Here is a 23,353-nt window from a genome sequence, read left to right as displayed (position 1 = left end):
TCGCCCCTCGCAGGCAATGGCAAACCTCCGAGTGTATTTCTGCAATGAAAAAGCTCCTCATAAACTGTAGGTCCCTCCATTTGTGGAACAACATCAAGACGCACACCACAAATAGGAGGAGGAGCTCGGCCAAACACCTAACAGAAGTGTACGCGCCAATTATTTTTTTTTTTTTTATATATATAGTGTAAATGGTAGGACCTATAGCAATGTTTGTACTATGTCGTAGGTATGATAGTAGAGGAGCCAGCAGTGATAGCGCTGTCAGTTACAATATTTTTTGTTATTAATTTCTTTCCTTTTGAAACCACAGCGCAGAGTTTTTGTAATTATTTTCAGGTCAGCACTTTGAACTCGGCCAGTATATAATTATAGATATGCATACACATTTTTATTAATGTTGTATTTAAAGCCGTGCTTATGGTATTTTTGATTTTAACTGATCAGAGCCGTGTAGAAGGCTCTTATATGTGCCATTTACTTTCTAGTACGGGTTTATCTGCGGAGCTCTCTTTAAACGCGCCATTCTGATAAATAATAAATAGGGGCCAGTGGCTGATCAAAAAGAAACTATGTTGACAATAAGTTTATCTTAGTACTGGTGGAAATTAGTGAGGCTTGACATTGATTTTTTATAAGCTGATAACTTTCCAGTAGCCGTTTTAGGCACAGATGTTAAGGACAGCGCACTCCAACTAGGAAAATATATTTATCAATGGCTGCAGATGCATTCTTATACTTGCTCCTTAAGCCATACAAATTTGCTTAAATGGCTTCAATATTTCATTAAATTTGTTATCTCATCTAAGCCTGTTACATACCACCAGTTATGAAAAAATACACTCATTAGTTGTCAATTTTCAGTTAGAAAACTATTTCGCTAAAGTGTTTAGTAAATTTTCACCTTCTGTATCAACTATGAAGCATTTGTGGTATAGTCTACTTCACTATAATATTCTTAAGAAAAGTTTGGCAAAAGTCACCGAATACTTCTAAAAGATGACACTGGCTGGCTGTTTATACGAGGGGTGCCTTTTATATGTCGGGATTTGGCAACCCTGGTGTTGCAATCTGGCAACTGACAGCTGTATCGCAAAGTTTGACATTTTTTGGCTTTTACGTACTCAGAATGTTTTGAAATACCAGCGCTATTTGTGTTGTTTACAGTAACTTAAAAGATTCATCTCGGTCCAAAAATGGAATTAAATCGTGAACATTTTCGTGCGATTATTTTTTACAACTTTCGACGTGGATTAACTCAGCAACATTGCGTGGATGAACTTAATTCATTTTTTGGCGATGAAGCTCCATCAAGGACCAGTGTTTATCGATGGTGAATTCAATCGTGGTCGTAGTTCACTCCAAGACGAATTTCGTGAAGGTCGTCCAAAATCAGTTGTTGTTCCGAAAACCATTGATGCTGTGCGCGAACTGATATTGCAAGATCGTCATGTGACCTATCGTGAGATTGAGACAATCTTAGGTATTAGTGGAACCAGCATACATTCAATATTGCATAAACATTTGACCGTCAAAAAAATTTGTTCGCGTTGGATCCCACACAATTTGTCAATCGCTCAAAAAAGGCTCGTGTCGATTGGTCGAAGGAAATGCTCAAGAAATACGTTCGCGGGGCTTCGCGTATGAGCCCGAAAGTAAACAGCAGTCGACTGTATGGGTGTTTCAAGATGAGCCAAATCCAACAAAAGTTGTTCGCGCACGAAGCACTTCCAAGCAAATAGTCGCTTGTTTTTTCGGAAAAAATGGACATGTCGCAACCGTACCACTAGAACGTACCGCAGAACAGTAAATTCTGAGTGGTACACAACCATTTGTTTGCCAGTTGTCTTGCAAGATATTAGGAAAACCAATCGCCAGAGACGGATCACTCTTCACCAGGGCAATGCGAGCTCTCACACATCGGCTCAAACAACTGCATTTTTGAGCACCCAAAACATCGAATTAATGGGTCATCCGCCGTATAGTCCTGACTTGGCACCGAATGACTTCTTTTTATTCCCATACGTAAAAAACAAACTGAGAGGTCAACGTTTTTCGACACCTGAAGAGGCGGTTGCGGCATTCAGAATGCATGTTTTGGAGGTACCTCATTCAGAGTGGCAAAAGTGCTTCGAGAATTGGTTCAAACGCATGCAGGAGTGTATAGATCTTCATGGAGAATATTTTGAAAAACAATAAAGTTATTTTCGATGATTAAAATTTGTTTTTGTTCTCTAATCCCGACATATAAAAGGCACCCCTCGTATAGCCACACATGGCCATAGTTTTCCCCATACAAAAGTTGTGATTCTAGTGCAAGAGGTAAGGAATGTCCTAAGTAACTGGCAAAGTTTGAATATTCGGAGGCATTACTTGGTCATTACCTACGGTTATGTTCTCATATGACTCTTCTAAATATTTGCTTTATATGGAGGAAAATTCTCTAACTGGTAAGGTAAAAAAAAATTTGTCAAAAATCAACGCAATTATTGAGTGACTTCAAAATAACGCTTCTTACCCCAAACTACATACTTTTTTAACTCAGCAAAGCTACATCCTTTAACATACTTTTCCAATTAGAGAAGATTTATACAATGGCGTAGTGGACAATAGAAGTGGACTCAGAATCTGTACTGATGGGTCCAGGCGCAATGAACATGAACATGAACACAACGAATTCACCCTGAGGAGATGAGTGCCAGCATTTCCTGCCGGCTACCGAAAAAAGTTGTTTGAATAACTTGGCAGAAGTAGCCAATTTAACCCTAATAAAGATCGTTAGATACTTTAAAGCCACAGGTTGGTTCAATGAGGACAGTGTAAAGTCAGGAGAGGGAACATTCCTGGTGCTATCACAATGGCCCTACAGCAGGCTTAAGTGGGTCAATAGGTATCCACTATACTTGCCTACTTACCTTAACACAAATAACAGGAAATAGTTACATTTCTACTCATTTAATGATACATTAGCATACACTTGTCTGATAAAATAGCTTGTATAACTTTGTATACAAAATTGCCGAAAAGGGTCACTCAATTTTAAATTTTCATGAATATTCGACAAAAAAAAAATTATTACTGCACTTGGCTTAAATCAATTTGGACCTATGGGATCCAGCTATGGGGCTGCTCAAGCTCAACCAATATAAAATCTATACAAAGATTTCAAAATAAGGTACTACGATGCGCTGTTAATGCTCCTTGGTACGTCCGCAACACCGATATCGAACACGACCTTGGTATCGAATCAGTTGCCACTTCGATCGACATAAACGCTAAGACTCATATGGCAAGACTACGCCACCATGTAAATAGCGAAGCCTCAGCCCTAATTGATCCCGGTAAATGGAAAGAAAGGCTGAAACAAAAAAAACCGCACCAACTCTCGCAGTAGCCCACTTCTCTGCAAGCCTTGGGCAGAGCATTATTAAATTTAGTTGTATTGCAAAAAATTACATCCAAATTGTTCGTTAGTTTATAATTTATTAACTAGTTACAATGTAAATAATAAAACAAAAAAAAAAAAACTTGGCAACGTGGGTGCACAACTTAAGCAAATCGATGATGGTGATAATATTAATGATGGTTATGAAATTAGTATTTAATGGTGATTAGAATATTAATAAATTCTTATTAATAATAAGAATTATTCATATAGAAAAAACTAAAGTTCTACTTCTTCCGCTCCTTTGCTGTACGATGAGAACCTTCACACAAAAATATTCCACTAAAACTAATTTCAGATTTGTCTTCTTTTTTACTTTACTTGAATTGAGCTGCAGTTTCACGGCCGATTACACCACAGTGTCCTAAATCAAGTTCAAGTTCAGTGTCCTAAATCAACTTTAAGTAAAGAATTTCCAATCTCCAAATAGTTAATAAAATTTATGCAAAAATATGTACAATTTTAATTTACTGTGCAGCAGTTCTAAGCTCTAAATTCCTGTGAAGTACTTAATAAATGCTTCAGTAGAAAGAAAACTGTAAAGATTTTGCAAAAAAGGTGTGTTCGTTTTCATTCACTCTTTCTAAATGAAAAGATCGTTTTTCACAATTTAGTGGCCACTGTGGTTGAGAAGCTTTCAGAAAACGAACAAGCTTTCAAATGCCGGTCAGTAAGTAAACAAACGACTTGAATGTTCTCGGGTTGTTACAACACTAACACATATGTCTGTATGTAACATATGCCCACAAACATAATTAAATATAGGTTAACATATACATGTCTGTGTGTGCACTCTACCTGATTTGCTCAGCTAACGTCATGACCTGAGTATTGCACATTAAACATTTTTGCATTGTATTGACGCGTGGATGTAAAAAATGTAATGAACTTATCGCTTTTCTGATTTATAAAAGTGTTGAGAAAGTGATTCCCCTATCACAAAAATGTAGCAAAATTTCTATTTTACCACAAAGCCGCTATAACGGGAAAGTTATTAATTTTACTTGGAAATAATTGAGTTGATAAACCTGTTTAATGGGCAACTATTCGTTCAACATAATGCCGTATTGTTTATTAAACTCTTGCAAGTCTATGACGCAGGAAACAAGTTTACAAAATAATTCTAACGTTTGCGCGTATGCAGTTAGATAAATATTTACTATGTAAGTACATTCATGAATAATTAAATTAACACGGAATTGATATTTTAGTTATAAGGTTCGGCACGTCATTATGAATCGTTTAACGTCAGAACAGCTCTTCTAAATTGTAGAAATTTACATTGAAGAGGAGAGAGGACGAAGGAGCTGCCATTACGGTGATTGGCGAGCGCTTTCGAGCAATGGTGACCGAATTTTCGTTTCCAAAAATTAATCCGCTAAACATCGACGACTTCTGGTTCGAACAAAACGGTGCGCCATACAGCTAATTGGTACATACCTTGTGTGGACTAAAAAATCGAAATTTTTTTTAGCATATACTAAAAGTATGTCATCTTAAAAATATAAATTAAAAAAAAATCATAAAGATCGGAGCACTAGAACGAATGTTACAGAAGTTTGACTGAATAAAAATTATCCATAAATGAAGTGCACGCAAAAGTTTAGACGCGACTATCTCGAAGACGTGTTTTTTGAAAATTACACTCGCGGCGTTATATTTATCAAAAACTATTTGACCGATTTGCATAAATTTTTTTTTAATTATTCGAAGTTAGAACCTCGTGAATCTGAACTGTTCACTTTTTACGAATATTTGCATAGTTCGCTGGAATAATTTTTTTTTTTTAATTTTCAACCTTTCAAAACTTGTTTTTTTGGTGCAAAGCGATTTTCCTATCGAGAAAAGTTTTGTTTGGGTAAATAAACCGTTGAGATTCAGTAAAAAACATTTTTGCATGCGCTACCGTGATCACCGCAAGCCTCTTCTACAAAACGGCGTTTCAGGGGAAGGGCGGTATCAACAATAAATAATAACCTCATAATAAGCCCCATTTGAATAAAAGTTCTAAAACATATTTAAAAAAAATTATGACAATCATCCATTTTTTCGTGGTCACAATGTATATAACCCCTTAACAATCGATTTATAGCAATATTCCAATACCATTGACGCCATTCGTCAAAAATTGGACTGCTCGAATGGACAACTTAATTCATAGCTGCAGTGGACTATGCCGAATATCATTTAAAAACACAAATACTATCGAATTGTCTACCAGATTATATTGTACAATATTAAAAAAATTATTAAAACAATATTTCAGTTTTGCATCATTATAATCAAAAAAAGCCTCCCAAAAATTTGTTCCTCTCTCCCTTTAGTAAGCCATCGAATTCTTTAGCTTTTGATTTTTCACTCTCTAAGAATATTTTACATTATCACTGAATGAGTTGGCTAGGTAGGCGTGAACTACTTATAAAACCGTTGAATATTTTGATGTAGTCAATAAATAAAAAAAAAGTTAAAAAATAAATAAATAATGCTGTATGTGCTTAGATTAGATTTAATTTGAAGTTTGCAGTTCGAACCCAGGGTATTTTGTGCCACCTACTCATATCAGTACCTTATCCAAATACAGTTCCTTTATTAAACTTGTGACAGATGGGTTAGACTGAGTGGAGATGCCTTTCCTCTGGCTGCAATTGGCCGAAATGTCTCAACCTTATCCGCGTTAGAGCACTGCATGCAGGAGAAGGTGTATCCGGAGATGGGTGGCAGACCTGACAAGAGTCATTAGACCATATTCCAATTTTGAGCCGATGACTATGCAATTCAAAATAGCCTGTGAGACTGCAAGTGAGCATTCCCAGTTTGTCATGAGTTTTCTAAACCTCTTTTGGCTGTACCCTACCAATAAGAATTTCGCCTGGCGTATGCCCATAGTTAGGTGCTAGCCTCCCTTCCTTAGCCTTAGCTCTTCACTCCTAAGCTTTTCCTTGATGGTGTGTTGTCCCATAGATAGAAAGGGCTTGGGTTCTATTAATAACGAGGCTGCAGACTCGCTTGTCAATGCATCCGCTGCTTTGTTCCCAATAATACCCCTGGGTTCTGAGTCTTAAATTAGTCTCATGTTCCTATCAAATTCAATTTTTCGAATTTCTCGACGACCAGTGAGCACTTAACCTCACAGGGTGGCATTGCCTTGAGTGCAGCCCGGCTGTCGCTCAGAATGGAAATTCGATTATTCTGTAAATTCCTGCCTAAATTGATCTTTGCACATAGACAGATGGCATATGCCTCCGCTTCGAAGATGATTGGAAAACTACCCATTGGCACTGAACGCTTGGTTCTAGGGCCTCATATTTCAGTGCCTATGCCTTCTGGTGTCTTTGAGCCATCTACGTATCAGTACGGGGTGCACCTTTCGAGTTTCCTTTCTAATTTGTATGTGTTTACGAAGATTCTATACCAAAGGGGCAAACATTAGCTTTGTCCAAGCTTTTTAGCGCACTCATCTTAGCCCGTACGAGCCTTTCGTTTTCAGTAACTCCAATAAAAATTATATGCTTAAAATTTCTATGGAACAACCGCCTTTTTTATGAATTTTCATTTCACCACAAAGGGTGGTTAAGTGTCAAGGGCCAGTGTTGATTTTGAATAAAATACAATTTTTTTAGAAAATTATTATCACTTCTCTTTATTATGATAATATTGGTGTGGCTCAATTACGTATGGAAGAAAACATCGGCCAAATGGCCGCCGCGGCCTCGGCTGAAATTTAACCACCCTTTACATGTTTGTATAAAGGGTCAACAGGGGGTAGTGGGTTAAGATGTGCCACAAAAAAGGTCCTCGTTAACTTCGTAATATTGAGCAAGTATTTTAATTTACAATATTATACCTGTATTCATTGTATATGAAATATTTTTTATAAATTTCCTGCATTTTCAGCAAGAGTTTTAAAACCCCTCTTTAAAAACTCAAACCTTCTGTATTCGTTAGTACTGTCTTAGGCAAAGTTTGTCTAGGAGATATCCTCTCCCTTAATTATTAGCGTGTATTCATATTTAATTACCACTGTTGGAAGAAAAAATAAAAAACGTTGAAAACCTTTTACCTCACCCATTATAAACTGATATGCATTTTGATAAAACTTCCCACAAATACTCGTTTGTGTGTGTGCGCACAAGATTTTATTTAATTCATTCTCGATAGTTAAAACGGCTTAGTCGTCAATTGTTTACTTACGCGAAAGCAACAGCCCCAATAACGGGGCAAAACAAAATGTTGACGATGCATAGCTTAGTGAAAATTGTTTTCTTGTTAACAGTACTCGCGACAATAGCAACAATCGAAGTTTCCGCGTTCTTGCAAGCCTGGTGCAGGAGATACGAAAGTGTGGGTACCAAATGAAAATTAGAGACTTTGATAGTGAATGCAATAACAACAAAATTTTTACATTTTCTCCTTAGAATGGCAAAATAATTCATTTTTGTTGTCCCGGTTTCAAGCATAACGGTATCAATTGCACATTTCGCTGTCACAACGACTGTGTCAATGGCAGATGTGTTGGACCACTCCTGTGCGAATGTAATGAAGGATTTGCTAAACTGCATGGGCACAACTCGCCATGTGAACCTATTCCGGATAACTTCACGAGCTCCACCCCGCCAACATGCGCTGAACGCTGCAGCAATGGTACCTGTGTGGAAGATTTGTGTATTTGTGCCCAAGGTTGGATGTTGCAGAAACAAGAGAAAGTCGACATTTGTGCGCCTCAATGTGGAGAACCCTCCGCCAATGGTAGTATCGGTTGTGTAAATGGCTTTTGCAGTGCACCGGGTATTTGCGCCTGCTACGAGGGATTCGTGCCGCTGACTGATAATGAATTCGAGTGTGTGCGTTCGGCCGATTGGGGACTTTGGAAACAACTGACGCAGGAATTTTGGTATTTAACTTTGGCGTGCATAATCCTGCTGATTCTCATATTATTAAGGTGGGGATAAGGCTTATTAAATACAACTAGAATCACGACGATTTGTGCAACGTCCTTTTAGAAGCATTTAAAACCTACAAACACTGGCAAGTGTTAAATGTGCAGAAATTCCTGAAAAAAATACTCAAATAGGAGAATAAAAGAAATAATTTTTACTTAATTTTTAAGGCTAGATTAATAATTGATAACTAGAATATAGTAAAGCAAAGATGTTTTATATCTCGCTCTTGGTTTCACACATTCGGTAAAGTGATGACTTTTATAAATTCAGTTTCGCTAAACGCTTATTCGAGGAAGGGATTTTAACAATACTATATAAAAAAAAATCTAAAAATCAGTAAATAATCAATAAGTTTTTGAAAAAGTCTTGCATTTTCGGCCAGAAGGAAGGGTTTTACGCTAAATCCAACAAGTTGCTTCATGCCATATTTGCTGCCCGTCAAAATACCTTTATTAGTGTTTTATAGCACCTCCTTAAGGGAGGTGAAAACAGCGTACAGCAATTGAAAGGAGAGTAATGTAAAGATAGCATGAAAAACTCTTAGTTGGGCGGAAGCGTTGGCGGAGGAGTGTTTTGCGCGGAGCTCTCGATAAACTCAAAGGCTACCAGACCACTGTAGTGTATTTCAAGTGGAGGTAACCACTGTCAAAAAAGCATAAAACGTTTAGGGGAGGCATAGAAATAGCCTTGAACGTATAAAATGCGAACAAGTAAATTTGATTGTACTGATATTTTTAGATACTAAATAACTCTTTATACCTGCCAGGAACTTGCGCACTTGCAATGCAATCATTGCGCCAAACTTGAGTGTTTTTGGACAATTTTCCTGACGGTGCTACCCATGCATACAAAAAATATTGGACTTGCTTTTTGAGCCTAAAATGCGTGGCTGAAATCATTTCAAATTTTCTTAAGCAATTTGTTTTAAAATAAAAGCATTGACGTATACTATACATCTTGCACAGCCTCTGTTGATAAAAACGACTGCTGTTGGGAACATATCAATTTACCCTATATACAAACTTGTAAAGCTCTTAAAACAGTTTTCCCTCCAAAAATGTTGCATAGACATTATCATCAAGGCTTCCAAAAATTATGTGATTATACGCAAGCACTTTGCAAAATATTTATAAAACAAAAGTTTATTAAAAATTTGTGATAACTTATTTGACAACTTAAATTTTAAAAGTATCATTACTTAGCCATATTGCACGAAAATATTTATTTAATAGACCAATATCTGACTCCGATCCATATAGTAGGGTGTGCTGCAGAAGATCCTCGCATTTTCAGCTAAAACGGCAGAATAGAATTTTTTAGTAGAAAATGTAATTATGGGCTATGGAAAATAAACCAATTCAAATATAAAGCCAGAAATTGAAGAAAATAATTGTATATAAGTTGGCAATAAGTTAAGACACAAAGGCACTTTTAAAATGCAATTGAGAAAACTTGTTCCATCATTTGGTGTTTCGTGCCCACAGTAAGTTTCGAGCGGAATTTTTATCAGGCGGGGAATTATTATTTTTCTAAATCTTTGAAGGTTTTGTAAAAACATTTGCTCATAAACGTTTTGAATAATTAAATATATATACGGCGGGCAAATCTTAGGCGACTACCAATGCGTATTTCGGCGAAATAGATCTACGATTGATCAGTATTTCACTATCTTGCAAATTATAGAAGAACAGAATGAATTTGAACTAGAGCTGCTCTGTGTATTTCCTGACTCTAAACAAACCTTCGATTGAATAAACAGACACCGAATGAAAGATGATTTGTTAATGCACGGAATCTTAAAAAAAATCATAAATTTGATTATTATGATATTGTCCAACTCAAATGTAAAGGTAGCTATCAATCGCGTAGCACCCAGGGAGTTCAAGATATATTCTGGAGTTAAGCAAGTTAAGCAACTTACTACTGCATGATAAAGGAGAAAAACTTGGCTGTAGAGAATCAATTTTCAACAACAATTCTCAGGTACTAGCGTATGCTGACGACACTAACCTTATGGCACAAAGTGAAACTGAACTTAAAAGAGCATACAAAAATATTAAAAACCCAAGCATTAGATGCAGGGCTCCGCATAAACATAGAAAAAACTTAACAATGCATCCAATGCCGAGAAATTACTTAACTATAAAGAACGAATGCATCAAGAGGGTGGATTAATTCAAATACCTAAGTATAATCTTCAACAGAAATGTCGATACATCTGGAGCCATAAGTTATCGAATATATGATACTTTGCGAACAAGACATTTACCTACATATGAAACTCTTTACGGTTGCGAGGCTTGGAGCCTTAGAGCATCACACATTACACAAAAAAAAACAGAGCAAGACGGCAGAATGGGTGGCTATATTCTGTCGTAAATGGTCTAATGATAGAGGAGCTGACTAATGATTAATTTAAATGGAGGAATGAACGTGTGCAAGCTATGCTGTGCCAAGGACTATGAAAGTAATGATGTTGATGATGAACATTTTTTAATTGCAATGGAGGTGGACGTAATTTGTGTCTTAATTCAGTAAATATCAGAATCAGGTTAGGGGGAAAACGATATTCATCTATTTGGGTTAGCGATTTTGAAAAATATATGTATGTATGTGCATATGTACATATGTATTCAGCTTTAAAACGATATAGACATTACGCAGCGAATAAAGATCCAGCGGCATCGGAATGGATACAAACGCTCCGGCTCTGGAAGTATTCGATGCGGTACCAGCTGGTGGTAGCAGAAGAATGGAAAAGCCTCCTCTGCGTTGGAAAGATCAGGAGTACAATGACTTGACTTCACTTGGTATTTTCAACTGGTGCCGGTTAGCACGAGAAAGAAACAACTGGCGCGCTTTATTTAACTCGGCCAAAATCACGTAAGCGGTTATCGCGCCAATCAAGAAAAAGAACATAGATATTGATATCGATAGAGGTATTCACGGAAAATTTTCCAAAATATTTGCATTATAGTATTTTTTTCCAACTCGTATCTTTCTTCTTTACTAAATTTGAGCAACCTATGCGCAATTTTAATTGAAACAATGTTATGTTAGATGAGGGATGAATATTGTTTAAGGAACTCGTCCAATTAAAATCACAACCTTTCTTATACAACCTATAGCTCTCCACTACTCAAGCCCCAAATTAGGTAGCGACATATCGAATTGTATTCTAAAATCCAGTTATATATATCTTTCGCTGGATATTTGACCATGCTCCTCTTCCAATTTGGGGTATGTGTCTTGATGTTGCTCCACAAATGGCTTTACCAATATTTTGTGCTGCCTCCGAACGGCAGATAGTATTTTTATGAGAAGCTTTATAGGACTTGGCAGAAATACGCTCGAGGGCTGCCATTGCCTGCTGAGGGGGCGCTGCTTTTACTATCAACTGGTGTTTCGGGCCCACAGTAGGTTTCGAGCTGAATGTTGATAGACGAATCAGTAGCAGAAGTTTTTAGACGAATCAGTAGCAGAAGTGTATCCTTGGGACGACTGAAAGTGGTTTGCAGTTTGAAATTGAAATCTGAATTAGTCAAGCCAAGGAGCACTAAGAGATTTGGTGGCTCCTAAAGCACTCAGGCTAAAAAGCCCATTGTATTTAGAGCTCTGGAAAGAGGGTAGATAGTCAAGGGGGAAAGGAGAAAAGTATCAGAGAAAGAGATAGGAAAGAAATGGCTTACAGCTTACTTGAATGCCTTTTTAATTGCACTGAAATAGAGTATGGCCTATGTTTGGAGGGAAGCAAGATATGTTTCAGCAAATTTTAGTAAATGTCCGGTCTTGGATTCAGATTCTTTAAGAAATGTGGCTAGAAAGATCTTTTACTCTTCATTTGGCTTCTAGATGGCTTGCATAAAGTATGGGATGCAAAATGCATTTGGTCTTTAGAATGACTCCGAGCTTTCGATAGCCAAATACTTTTCCTTAACTCATATGCTAAAGCATTAGTAACGGTATACTAGCGAATATATTATAATACCAACAAATCTACTTCCAACGTATACAGTGGCGATCGAAACTGAGTGCATGATATTTTTTCTTATTATTAATTACAGAAGTTTTAGAAAATTGACAGTTATATAGTAACCCAGCTCCTAAATTTTAATATGGCATTAAATTTAAGTTTTAAGCGGCTATAAAATCGGGTTATTTTTAATATATATTCTTTTTGTGACGATTTGTTTTAAGTAACAAGTCCAATTTGTAAAAACTTGTGTTGATTTTTTTCTATTTATCTATTTTTTGCCACGTTCTTGCGCATTTACTTCCACAAGAAACTCATTTTTAAATGAAAATAACTGAAAAAAATGTCACCAAAAAAATTATTAAAAATTTAGCAGCTTAAGCTTAAACTTGTTTTATTAAAATTTCATGAGCCATGTCACTACATACCCGATATTTTCCAAAAAATTAAAATTAAAGGGGCCAAAATTTAGATAAAAATTCGTGGATTATTTCTAAATCTTTCATAAAGTTTGACTTACATGGTTTTAGTTAAGGAGCGAAAAATAAAAAAAAAAAATATTCTAAATAGAAAAATACTCTAAATTAAAAAGAAACTCATCACGCACGCAGTTGTGATCGTCACTGTAAATGGTGCAAGCATTTCTCGTGAAATGCTTCGCCCAGTTTCTCTTTAATTCTTCTTTAATCGACTTGTTGTTTCTGCACAAATCATAGAATCTAAGCAGTTGAATACCACAGTCACCTTCAAATAATAAATAGCTTTTATGAGAAGCTTTTTTAGAGCACAAACACATTCAGCGGATTATTACAGTCGGTCCAAAGACTGACCGCTATTAAAAAATCGATTTTTGCTAAGCTGCCGATGCGCACCAAATGGCAGCCACATAAGAAAAACAAAACAAAAACAATCAGCTACGGTGGAAATTTTTCTTATAGCTGAACGGGTCCACCCACAATTATCAGTAGTTTGCAAAAAAAGTAAGTATTTCATTTCTGATTAGCTCACCTTCCCATTCCTCCGCACGCCGCTCTATGTGCCGCCGCCAAATGCAGTGGCTGAGCAAGACCATCACCAGCAGCATTACAATCATGCCAAGCGCCACCAGCAAAGCATCGTAAGTATGCCACCAATTTGGCGCTGGATTATTACCGCCCTTACCCTGCGTATTGGCGTTGCCCGGTGAAGGGGTCACATCAGCGATACCAGCAATAGCTTCCGTGAACTCGATGGGAGGCATTAAAATATCCAATTCGCTGGCTAAGTGATATGAGAAATATTAATTGCTTGTAGTAGTTCAGTAAATCAGTTGTTTATACCTGCAGCAGCTGAGTTGTTTGAGTTGTCATTCGTTGTGGTTGTTGTATTGTCAACCACTCCACCCGTTGCCTCAAGATAGCCAACATCCGTTGCAGAAAGTGCAGCAATTTTTCCGCCGTTTCTATTGAAAAACGCTGGATAGCAAACAAATGTGATGGACAATAAGAGAAGTTGAATAGAAAGCATTTTAGATGATGTGAACAAAAAAAATTTAAAGGGGTTTTCTTTCAACACTTTACGTCGATCTTGCAGCGATGTTGGAAACTGAATGCATTCTTGTTCCTTCCTTCCATTGTGGTTCTGCCTCAACTCGCACTTCAATTTACATCTGTATCTCTGACCATTTATCTTTTCCCTTGTCGTGTACAATTTTTGTACATTTATTTTTGTTTTCTATACGACTACTTACAGTTATAAAAAAAAATAACAATAAACAAGTATATATTAAAAATAAAGAGTTACTACGTTGGCATAGGAAAATGAAACAATTAAAATAAAATGAATGAAATATTCACATTGATTTTGCTATTCGCGATTACGGTTGAAGGACTGAGCCGATGCATAAACCCTTGTCTTCTTGCCATGGCTACACTGTGAAAACACTCGAAAGCGAATGCAGCGCACAAGTTTATACCTTTAAACTGCTGCTAGATTTTTATTTTTATTTCTTCGCAGTATCTCTTTTTTTACCAACTATTAGTATTCATCAAAGTAGTGCACCTATAAACAAAAAATTGAATCTACAATTAATGTCTCTGATGAAATCCGCGAGGCTTACAGACCATTATACTTCCCACCTATTTATATGCCACCTTGATTGTAAAGTTCCCGGAACAAGCGCCAGTGGTAAAAGGGGGTATTGGCGTTGAATCCCACACAAACAAAAGAAGCTCTGAATACCCGGCTGGACCTTTGCTTCGAAAATTAGTTCAAGCTAAAGCAAACTACCGTTATATGGCAAGTGGGCGTGGTTATTAACCAACTTCGCATATTTTCAATTAAACCTGCCGCGGATAAAGAATAATATGAGCAGATGCGCTACCATGATTTTTCCGAAGGGGGCTCCTGCTAACATCCCATTAATTTTCAAAACCCAAATTAAAAAAAAAATTGTTTTTATTGCAAATTAATTAAATCACTATGAAACAAGCAAATTTAGTCGCGCAAAAGTAGCAAACCCATACTTTTATTGCAACACGTACCTACCTTGTTTTCAGCAATTTTTTTGAGGTAATAGAATGCGTTGGCCGTAGCCGCATGCATTTACGGATGAATACCATTTGTAATCTGGAATCACGAAACACCAATTGATAGAAACAGTTTTTTCTAATAGCGGTCCCTCCTCGTCAGGCAATGGCAAGCATTTCGAGTGCACTTCTGCCTTGAAAAAACTCCACAGAAAAGGCTCCTCTATTTGCCTTTCGTAGTCGGCTTAAAACTGTAGGTCCGTCTATCATCGAGACGCCCAGGAAGAGCTCAGTGAAACACCCAAAAAGGTTGAGTGTGATAATTAGACTTTTAGAACTTAAAAAATAATGCAACACAGAAATATTGCTGGAATGATTTTTTTTATTATAACCTGGTACGAGTAGGTAATTTCATGACATTTATTTTTTTAATACGAGTATGATGTTCGGCATGTGTCCACCACGTAACGTGTTGCCTGGCCCATTCGATCAGTCGAATTTTTGATTACTTTTAATAATAAATCTGGCTGTATGGCTTCAATGGTGGCTTGCGTATTTCAATAAATCGATTGTTAAGCGCGCTGTATGGCAAGTTGCGTCTTGTTGGGACTAATGTTTAGCTGATTAATGTGTGCTCTTCAAAACCAACCTTCAGTCAGCATAGCTCGATAGCGCTCGCCATTCACCGTAACGGCGCTTCCTTCCTCATTTCGAAATAAATAAGAGCCGATGATGCCACCAGTGATTGATGAACTTCGCGAACAATTTTTTTTTAATGTAAATTTCCTCAATTTGAAAGCGTTAATTTGACGTTAAGCAGTTCATGACACATTTGCCATTCTCAGCTGGCAACCTAGAGTTATCGATATCAATAGCTCTCATGCAACTAAACAAAACACCCTATGTGCATATGAGTGTATGAGTATGTGACATCAAAGCTTCTTGCTTGTTCATAAAATGTGCGAATTTTTATATTTACTATGTGAAAGCTTTCAACAGCAAAGAATTCGCATGCCGGAAGAGACTACTTATTAAAGAAAAACTTAATAAAAAATTTTACAAATTTTCTACTTTTTCAAATAAAATAACAACGTTTGAATATAACATATATATATAATATATATATATATTATATGGGAGGTTGAATTAGTTTTCAAGGTTTTTTTCGAAGATTTGGGGCTTTATTGTGAAAAAACGGTACAAAATATTTTATTCGAAGTATTGGCCATCGCTAGCTACAACTTTCGCCCATCTTTCGGGCAATTTCCGGATGCCGTTTCTCCAAAATTCTGGCCGCTGCTTGGCTATCCATGACTCAACCCATATTTTGGTAGCCTCGTACGAGGAGAACCGCTGCTCCGCCAAATCGAGAGTCATATGCCGGAACAAATGATAATCGGAGGGAGCTATGTCTGGACTATACGGCGGGTGGGGTAACACTTCCCAGCCAAGCGTTCCAAGGTATTTTTTGACAGGTTGAGCAACATGCGGCCGAGCGTTGTCATGTTGCAAAATAACCTTGTCGTGCCTTTTTACCGTTTCCGCCCGTTTTTCTTTCAATGCCCGGCTTAAACGCATCAATTGCAGTCGGTAACGATCCCCGGTGATTGTTTCGCCCGGTTGGAGCAGCTCAAAATATACGACGCCGACCTGATCCCACCAAATGCAGAGCATGCCGTGAATATTCTGCTTGGCCGTCGACGTTGATGCGTGGCCGGGCAAACCCCATGATTTTTTGCGTTTTGGGTTATCGTAGTGGATCCATTTTTCGTCGCCAGTCACCACCCGATGCAAAAAACCCTTCCGATTTTGTCGCTCGATCAGCAATTCGCACGTAAAAAGTCGCCGTTCGACGTCGCGCAGCTTCAACTCGTACGGGACCCAATGTCCTTGCTTTTGGATCATTCCCATCGCTTTTAGACGCTTGCAAACGGTTGATTTATCAACGCCCAATGATTCAGCAAGCTCTTCTTGGGTTTGACACGAGTCCTCGTTTACCAATTCCCCCAATTCCGCATCCTCGAACTTTTTGGGCTGGCCAAGACGCTCCTTGTCTTCAGTGTGAAAATCACCACTTTTGAATCGTCGAAACCAGTACTCTCATGTTGAAATCGACGGAGTATGGTCTGGGTAGGCCTCCTGCAGCAATTCACGGGCTTGGGCTGTATTTTTTTTCAAATTGAAGCAGAAAAGCAAAGCTTCCCGCAAATTGCGTTTCGACGGCACGAAAGTTGACATACTCGGAGCACGAAAACACTGCGTTGTTTATACTTCAGCGAAATGACAGATACTGATAAACAAAGCCTAGGGATGAGGCTTTGTCATGAATATATATTTAGTATTGCCAACGCGATAAAGTGATAAATAGCGCCATCTGTGTGTCAGCTTTAAAACTAATTAAACCTCCAATATAATATATATATATATATAATTGGCGCGTACACCCTTTTTGGGTGTTTCGCCGAGCTCCTCCTCCTATTTGTGGTGTACGTCTTGATGTTGTTCCACAAATGGAGGGACCTACAGTTTCAAGCCGACTCCGAACGGCAGATATTTTTATAAGGAAGGGCGACCGCTATTAGAAAAATGTTTTTCTTAATTTTGGTGTTTCACCGAGATTTGAACCGGCGTTCTCTCCGTCAATTCCGAATGGTAGTCACGCACCAACCCATTCGGCTACGGCGGCCGAATATAACATACTTACATATTTTTTTACTCAAATGCTATTCTTCATACATATTTCTCTCTCTCTCTCTCTCTCTCTCTCTCTCTCTTTCCTCTCTTAGCTTCACAGTCTGTGGTGGACCATAGCTTCATCAACAATTCTCCTCCAATTCAGTTTCTCTCTTGCCTCAATTCTCAAATTACGAACGTACATCGCTTTAAAGTCTGCTTCTACGTCATCAAGCCATCTCTTTCTTGGCCGGCCTCTCTTTCTTCCTCTAATTGGACGCAAAGTAAACACCCTTTTTTGGGATTCTTTCGTTGGGCACTCTTATGATCTGGCCAATCCATCTAATCAGCTGCGCTTTACTAAACGTATTACATTTTCACCATCAATAAGGTTTTCAATTTCGTTGTTATAACGGATGCGATACCTGCCATTTTCAAGCCGAATAATACCGTAGATTTTTCTCATTATGGATCATGCAAATCGCAATAGCTGGTTTATATCATTAGCTTTCAGTGTCAGGATTTCAGCACCATAAGTAAGAACCGGGCGTATCAAACATATCTTACATATTTATTGACCAAAAAAAATTTAGGAAAAAAGGTAACTTTCATACAATTTAGGCTAGTATTCTGAGGCCTAAACCCAAGATGGACCTTGCCGTATGACGTACCATAAATAAAAAAAAAAAAAAGTTTATTTCGAACTCTTTACATACAGTGTCTTCGCTTAAGCAGAATGCCTTGCATATCTTCGTTCATTGGATACGCGGAAGGTTTTCATTTATTTCACAAACCAGTTCAAATTTAACAAAATCAGCAGATTCATTTTTTCAGCTATTTGAAACATATTAAATAAAAATTAAAAAAGACTTTTAATTAGCAAACTTTTGCAACTCATCGATTTAAGGAAGTTGGCAAATATATGAAACCGAAATTAATTTCATTTGAGTTCGCTTTCTTCAAGCAGAGTGAACTCATTTCCTTTTCGAAATATAATACAAAGATGCTAGAAATACTAAAAGAGCAGTGCCCGTTAACGCCACTCCGATCCATATATAAAAAGATTTGCTGTTGTCCAACTCTGGTTTCGTCGCTAAGCTTAAGGGGTCCTCTGTTGGCACTTCGTTCGAGTTATTCCCATCACTTGTTGTAGTGTTGCCCGCGTTATTCTCATATTCTGTCGTGGTTTTATCAACGTCCACAAAGCTCGTAGTTGCCGTACTCGATAGCTCATCTCTGAATCTGTCAACGAAGTCATCACTGCGGTTATTCATCGGAAAACACTTTGTTCGGTCGACATTGAACTTATAGCCTCTTTTGCATTCACAAACAGTGGGCGAAAGTCGTACGGCGAATTCCATGCATTTTTCGGTGCTATCTGTGGCGCAGTATTTGAGACCTGGAGCGAGGGTTGCCTCGTGGGTGCCTGGCAGACAATTACAAATATCTCTGGTGCAGGTTGAATAGATGGAGTTGGCGGCAGTTGTTGTTGATGTGTAGGTGGTTGCACATAAAAGTGAAAGTGCTAATTTTAGTAGAAACATGGTTTTTCTATTTTTTATTTTATAACTTTTTTGGAATTAGAATATTATGGTAGAGAGTGATCTAAACTCTTTGAAGGCTTAAGCTACACTGCTATATTAAAGTTTTTGCACATCATGAATCATTTCTCATAGCTACTGAGTGTGTATGTGGAATAAACTCACAACATACATACATACATTCTTCTTTCTTATCGCTTCTCGAGGTCCCAAGCCACAGCGAGTACTTGAATGTGAGCAATTCCATGTGTGCATATGTATGTGTGTATATGCATGTCCACTTGAACAATTCATTTCGACTTGCAATAAAATTTAAATAAAAAGTGCACCACTTGCTTTTGGAAAAAGGCTGAAGACGTAAAATAACTGTTATTTCTCTATATGTAAAAATATTTGCTACAACGTGGACCAAGGTACACAATTACCCGAAACTCGCGGGAAGAAGCTCGTTAATCGTTGATATTAATTTCCAAATTCTTGAAATGTGCCATCACCGATTGATCGTTTTTGTATAAATCGTATACACCCACACAATCGCATTTTTCGCAGAATTTATAAATATTTTTTATATAATTTCTTATCTTTTTAGCCAAATTTGTTTGCAAATTTATAAAATATTTTCATGAATCTAATATATCTAACTTAAATATCTAAGAATGAGTCGGCATCACCCAGCTCTCAGTCCCTCCGTAGAAAGTTAGAGAGCACACAATATTCTTAGTCAGTTTAGGTTGGGTCCACCAGCTGTAGTGACTTGTGGAAGTGCTGATTGGCCGCAATAGATTTCGGTGCCTCAACATGTTACTGAAGTATTCATATATATGTATGCACCTACTAGGGTGGCTCACAAAATGTCGGGTTACTAAATATGATTTGTATTTTTTGTTTCTCACTCGGTTTATTTTTAATGGCGCCGCAAAAGGAAAATAACTAAACAGGGGGAAAAAGGACGAAGAGGTTTCAAGCTTCTGATGAAATTCACTAGGTGTGTAATACTTAATCCCGGAATATCCGCAGGTATAGCAAAAAAGCGAGAGCCCAAATGTAAAGATCTTTGCCCGACGAGAGCAGGGCAGCTGAGAAGAACGTGCTGAGATGTTTCCACCTCATCCTTCAGGCAGCATCTGCAGAAAAAACTTGAAGTAATCCGAAGTCTTGCCGCATGGACACCTAACGGACATTATCTGGTAAGAATGCCTACCAGATAAGACAGCTTTGGCTTTGTTAGTCTTAGAAGATCGCTCGAGCGCCCCCAATCTACCCGTGGCTAGAAGGACATTGCGAATTTGCGCGTTTGCACACTATCCCAGCGCTAGCTGAGTTGAGGCCAGGCCCTTCTTTTCAGGAGTAAACCACAGGTTCTCAAGGGAAACCTAATTCTCTCGTTTTGTGATAAACCCGTTTCCAGGGTCCTCTGTCTAGCCAGCTCTAATTTCGAACGCACAAACAACGAGTTCAAGGCCCTAATTGTCGAAGTAAATATTTAAGTTCTTGACAGTAGTTACAGAAGTAAGCAACCTACTGCTTCCTTATTCCGCATTCAGTATAGCAATAAGCGCTAAAGTAAGGATGAATAGAGACTCGATGAGTAGCTCTCCGAACACTGCTCAAGCGGAGCTACATGCAGAGTCTGTGTGCAGGAATAAACTTATAGATATACCAATGAAATGAAACACGTCGCTACACTAAGTTACAGTTAGTTTGCTTTTTCGTGGTAATAGGTTAAAAAACGAACAGCGAGGAAAAAGAACTGCCATTCTGTTACTAAGCCACAGTTTTTCATACTAAGTAAATTAAGAGATCGAGACGATTCAGTGGTCAGCTTATAAGGTATTTGGGCTCCTGAGAAGTAATGAGTTTGTGAAGAAGTTTTGAACATTTTAAATTAAGCGGATGGAAAATATTAGCTTAAAGCCGGATATGTGCTCTTGACGACACAGACATGCGCAGCTCCTATTAGATCGAAAACCAGATTGGTACAGGCTCACCAAAATGTTGCGCCTCAGGAAAGAGTTTATCTGAGATTGTTTTATCGGGAAGGCAGAATATTTCTTTTGGCAGAGGAGATAATATTGTGATAGATCTTTACATAATCTGCACTGAATTTCCTAATTTGAATAGCCTTACCCATTTCCTACTGGGGTTTGCATTGCATAAAAAATATTCGATATACTTTACATTTATCTGCATTCCAGTTTGAGCAAAAAAAAAGTAAACTCTTTGTTAATTTGATATAATTTTTTTTTTAATTCCAAAATACGCTTACTCATAAATCTTTATTATATTTTAACACATTAAAGGCCTCTTTCTAAAGCAAATTTAGTCACACAGTAATTCGTTATAAGCTTCTTCGGTTTCATCGCACGTCAACGTTGGTTTTCGATTAACTAAACAAAACTAATTTCATATCAAAAATGTTTTTGTTTTTTGTTATTATTTCTATTCTAATTTCATATTTACGTTTTTGCTGTGCTCCACTTTTCAGCCATATGCACCAATACCAGTAAGCGAAGGCCAAAATAACGATAGAAGCTAACGCCAGTGACCACCAAATTATAAATTGAAATTCATTATCCATCTCCAATGGGTTGTTTCCACTGATTTCTTGCTGAAAAACCGTCTCCACCGTAGACCATTCAGAGTTTAACTAATTTTCATTATATCTGAGTAATTGCTACCGTATGGGGCTCTCGGGCTCTGGGGCTCTAGGGTGCATTTACTACGGCTTATCTTTTTTGCATGTTTTAAAGTTTCGCTGGAAGAAAATACATACATATATACACATCACATGCGCTTGTATGCATCTATAATTTAATGTAAGCTTCAACTATACTAGGATTGCTATTATCAAATAAATAAATACATGCATAATTTGGGAGAGCTTTTGCGGTTCACGCATACCTACTAATTTGTATTTGAACTTATACAGGGTGACCTATAAATAATCACTGTTGTACAGTGTCACAGGTTTATAAAAAACTAGTAAACAGTAACAAAAAGTTAAACAGTAAAATAAAATGTCAATGGAAATTAAAAAAAAATGGAATTTTCCATATCCCAAAATATTTAGTATGGCGGCCGCCGTAGGCGAATGGGTTGGTGCGAGACTAGTATTTGGGAGTGCGTAGATCGAATCTCCATGCATGAATACCACATAATAGAAACAATTTTTTTCTAATAGTGATCGCCCGCCGGCAGGCAATGGCAATCCTCCGAATATATTTCGGCCATGAAAAAGCTCCTCATAAAAAACCAACTGCCGTCGAATCGGTTTGAAACTGTAGGTCACACCATTTGTGGAATAACATCAATACGCACACCACAAATAGCAAGTGCAGCTCGGCCAAACACCGAACAGAAGTGTACGCGCCACTTATTATTATTATTATCTTTTTAATATTTAGTTTATCTCAATAGTTGCGCATCATTCAAACCTATAATTATTTTACTGAATAAAAAACTATGTTCAAAAAACGTTGCACGCCATACGAGCGGACACAGGATATTTAAGTGGATATTTTTGAATTTCATGAGCCACCTAGATTCCCACAGCCTCTAAATGGCAAGTCGTTTTCACGCGAAATAATTTCATTGGCACAAGTATAATCTATGGTCGGCGGAAACGAATTTTCTACATGACTTTTTTTTTCAGTGTTATGCTTTATAATTTAGATATATAGCAAACCTTATTGAAATGCTATTGTAATTTATGCGTTAGCACGCCTTCTGTGCCTAGCACTCACTGAAATCTCCGATAGAAATTTTTGTATGATATTTCACTCCTCAAATGTCCTATTTAAAAAGAGTTTTGTACATTTCATGACAAAAGGGTCGACTCTGGAATATAGGGTTTTGAAACATTCGACAAAAATTCGCGCCATTAAGTTCTGCTATCGAAAATTTACAATAATATTTCTGTCCGAAGTGGACTTAAACGATTTCTCTGACCAAAATTTTAAGCTTTGACACACTGGAGCGACCCGGTCAAGTGATCCAAGTATTTTGGATATTGTCGTTAATTCTTCAAAAAATTAGTTTCTTTTAAGTAAACTGAAAATTTATTCTTAAACATTTAACAATTTTGGGATTTATTCATTGCGGTATAGAAATTCGTTAAAAGGAATATCTTGGGTTCTTTTTAACATTTTTAGCATTTAATAACTTTTTTTTTAGTTTAGAGAATATTATATTTTTATTGTAGGGTAAAATAAATTAGGAACAAATTTCCATTTATAATTTCTTAGGATAAAATATATTTTTAGGCTAAGTATTTT

The 23,353-nt window shown here is 37.3% G+C and overlaps 3 protein-coding genes across 3 annotated transcripts; 1 reads left to right on the top strand and 2 right to left on the bottom strand.

Annotated features, from left to right (window-relative positions):
• Positions 1–7,627: 7,627 nt before the first annotated feature.
• Positions 7,628–9,593, top strand: LOC128864100 (epidermal growth factor-like protein). Its single transcript, XM_054103599.1, has 2 exons — positions 7,628–7,786; positions 7,861–9,593. Exons 1-2 carry the CDS (start codon positions 7,673–7,675, stop codon positions 8,392–8,394), a joined length of 648 nt encoding a protein of 215 aa, XP_053959574.1. The 5' UTR covers positions 7,628–7,672; the 3' UTR covers positions 8,395–9,593.
• On the bottom strand, positions 9,548–13,918 carry LOC128864102 (uncharacterized). Its single transcript, XM_054103601.1, has 3 exons — positions 13,678–13,918; positions 13,367–13,618; positions 9,548–9,678 (listed from the first exon to the last, which is right to left on the bottom strand). The coding sequence occupies exons 1-3, from the start codon at positions 13,862–13,864 to the stop codon at positions 9,611–9,613; spliced, it is 507 nt and encodes a 168-aa protein (XP_053959576.1). The 5' UTR covers positions 13,865–13,918; the 3' UTR covers positions 9,548–9,610.
• A 4,333-nt stretch (positions 13,919–18,251) lies between these two features.
• On the bottom strand, positions 18,252–19,182 carry LOC128864101 (uncharacterized). Its single transcript, XM_054103600.1, has one exon. It carries the CDS (start codon positions 19,080–19,082, stop codon positions 18,513–18,515), a length of 570 nt encoding a protein of 189 aa, XP_053959575.1. The 5' UTR covers positions 19,083–19,182; the 3' UTR covers positions 18,252–18,512.
• Between the last annotated feature and the right edge of the window lie 4,171 nt (positions 19,183–23,353).

The sequence above is a fragment of the Anastrepha ludens genome, chromosome 5, assembly GCF_028408465.1.
Source record: "Anastrepha ludens isolate Willacy chromosome 5, idAnaLude1.1, whole genome shotgun sequence".
NCBI classification, from domain to species: Eukaryota; Metazoa; Arthropoda; class Insecta; order Diptera; family Tephritidae; genus Anastrepha; species Anastrepha ludens.
The sequence above is the reverse complement of the archived record's forward strand: the minus strand, read 5'-3'. Positions and strand labels throughout refer to the sequence as shown.

Coding starts and splice junctions, on each gene's coding strand:
- LOC128864100 (XM_054103599.1), top strand. CDS start 7,673: ATGTTGACGATGCATAGCTTAGTGAAAATTGTTTTCTTGTTAACAGTA. Junction 7,787..7,860: donor GGTGCAGGAGATACGAAAGT/GTGGGTACCAAA, acceptor TTTTCTCCTTAG/AATGGCAAAATAATTCATTT.
- LOC128864102 (XM_054103601.1), bottom strand. CDS start 13,864: ATGCTTTCTATTCAACTTCTCTTATTGTCCATCACATTTGTTTGCTAT. Junction 13,619..13,677: donor AAACAACTCAGCTGCTGCAG/GTATAAACAACT, acceptor CATATCACTTAG/CCAGCGAATTGGATATTTTA. Junction 9,679..13,366: donor GCGTGCGGAGGAATGGGAAG/GTGAGCTAATCA, acceptor CTGCCGTTTTAG/CTGAAAATGCGAGGATCTTC.
- LOC128864101 (XM_054103600.1), bottom strand. CDS start 19,082: ATGTTTCTACTAAAATTAGCACTTTCACTTTTATGTGCAACCACCTAC.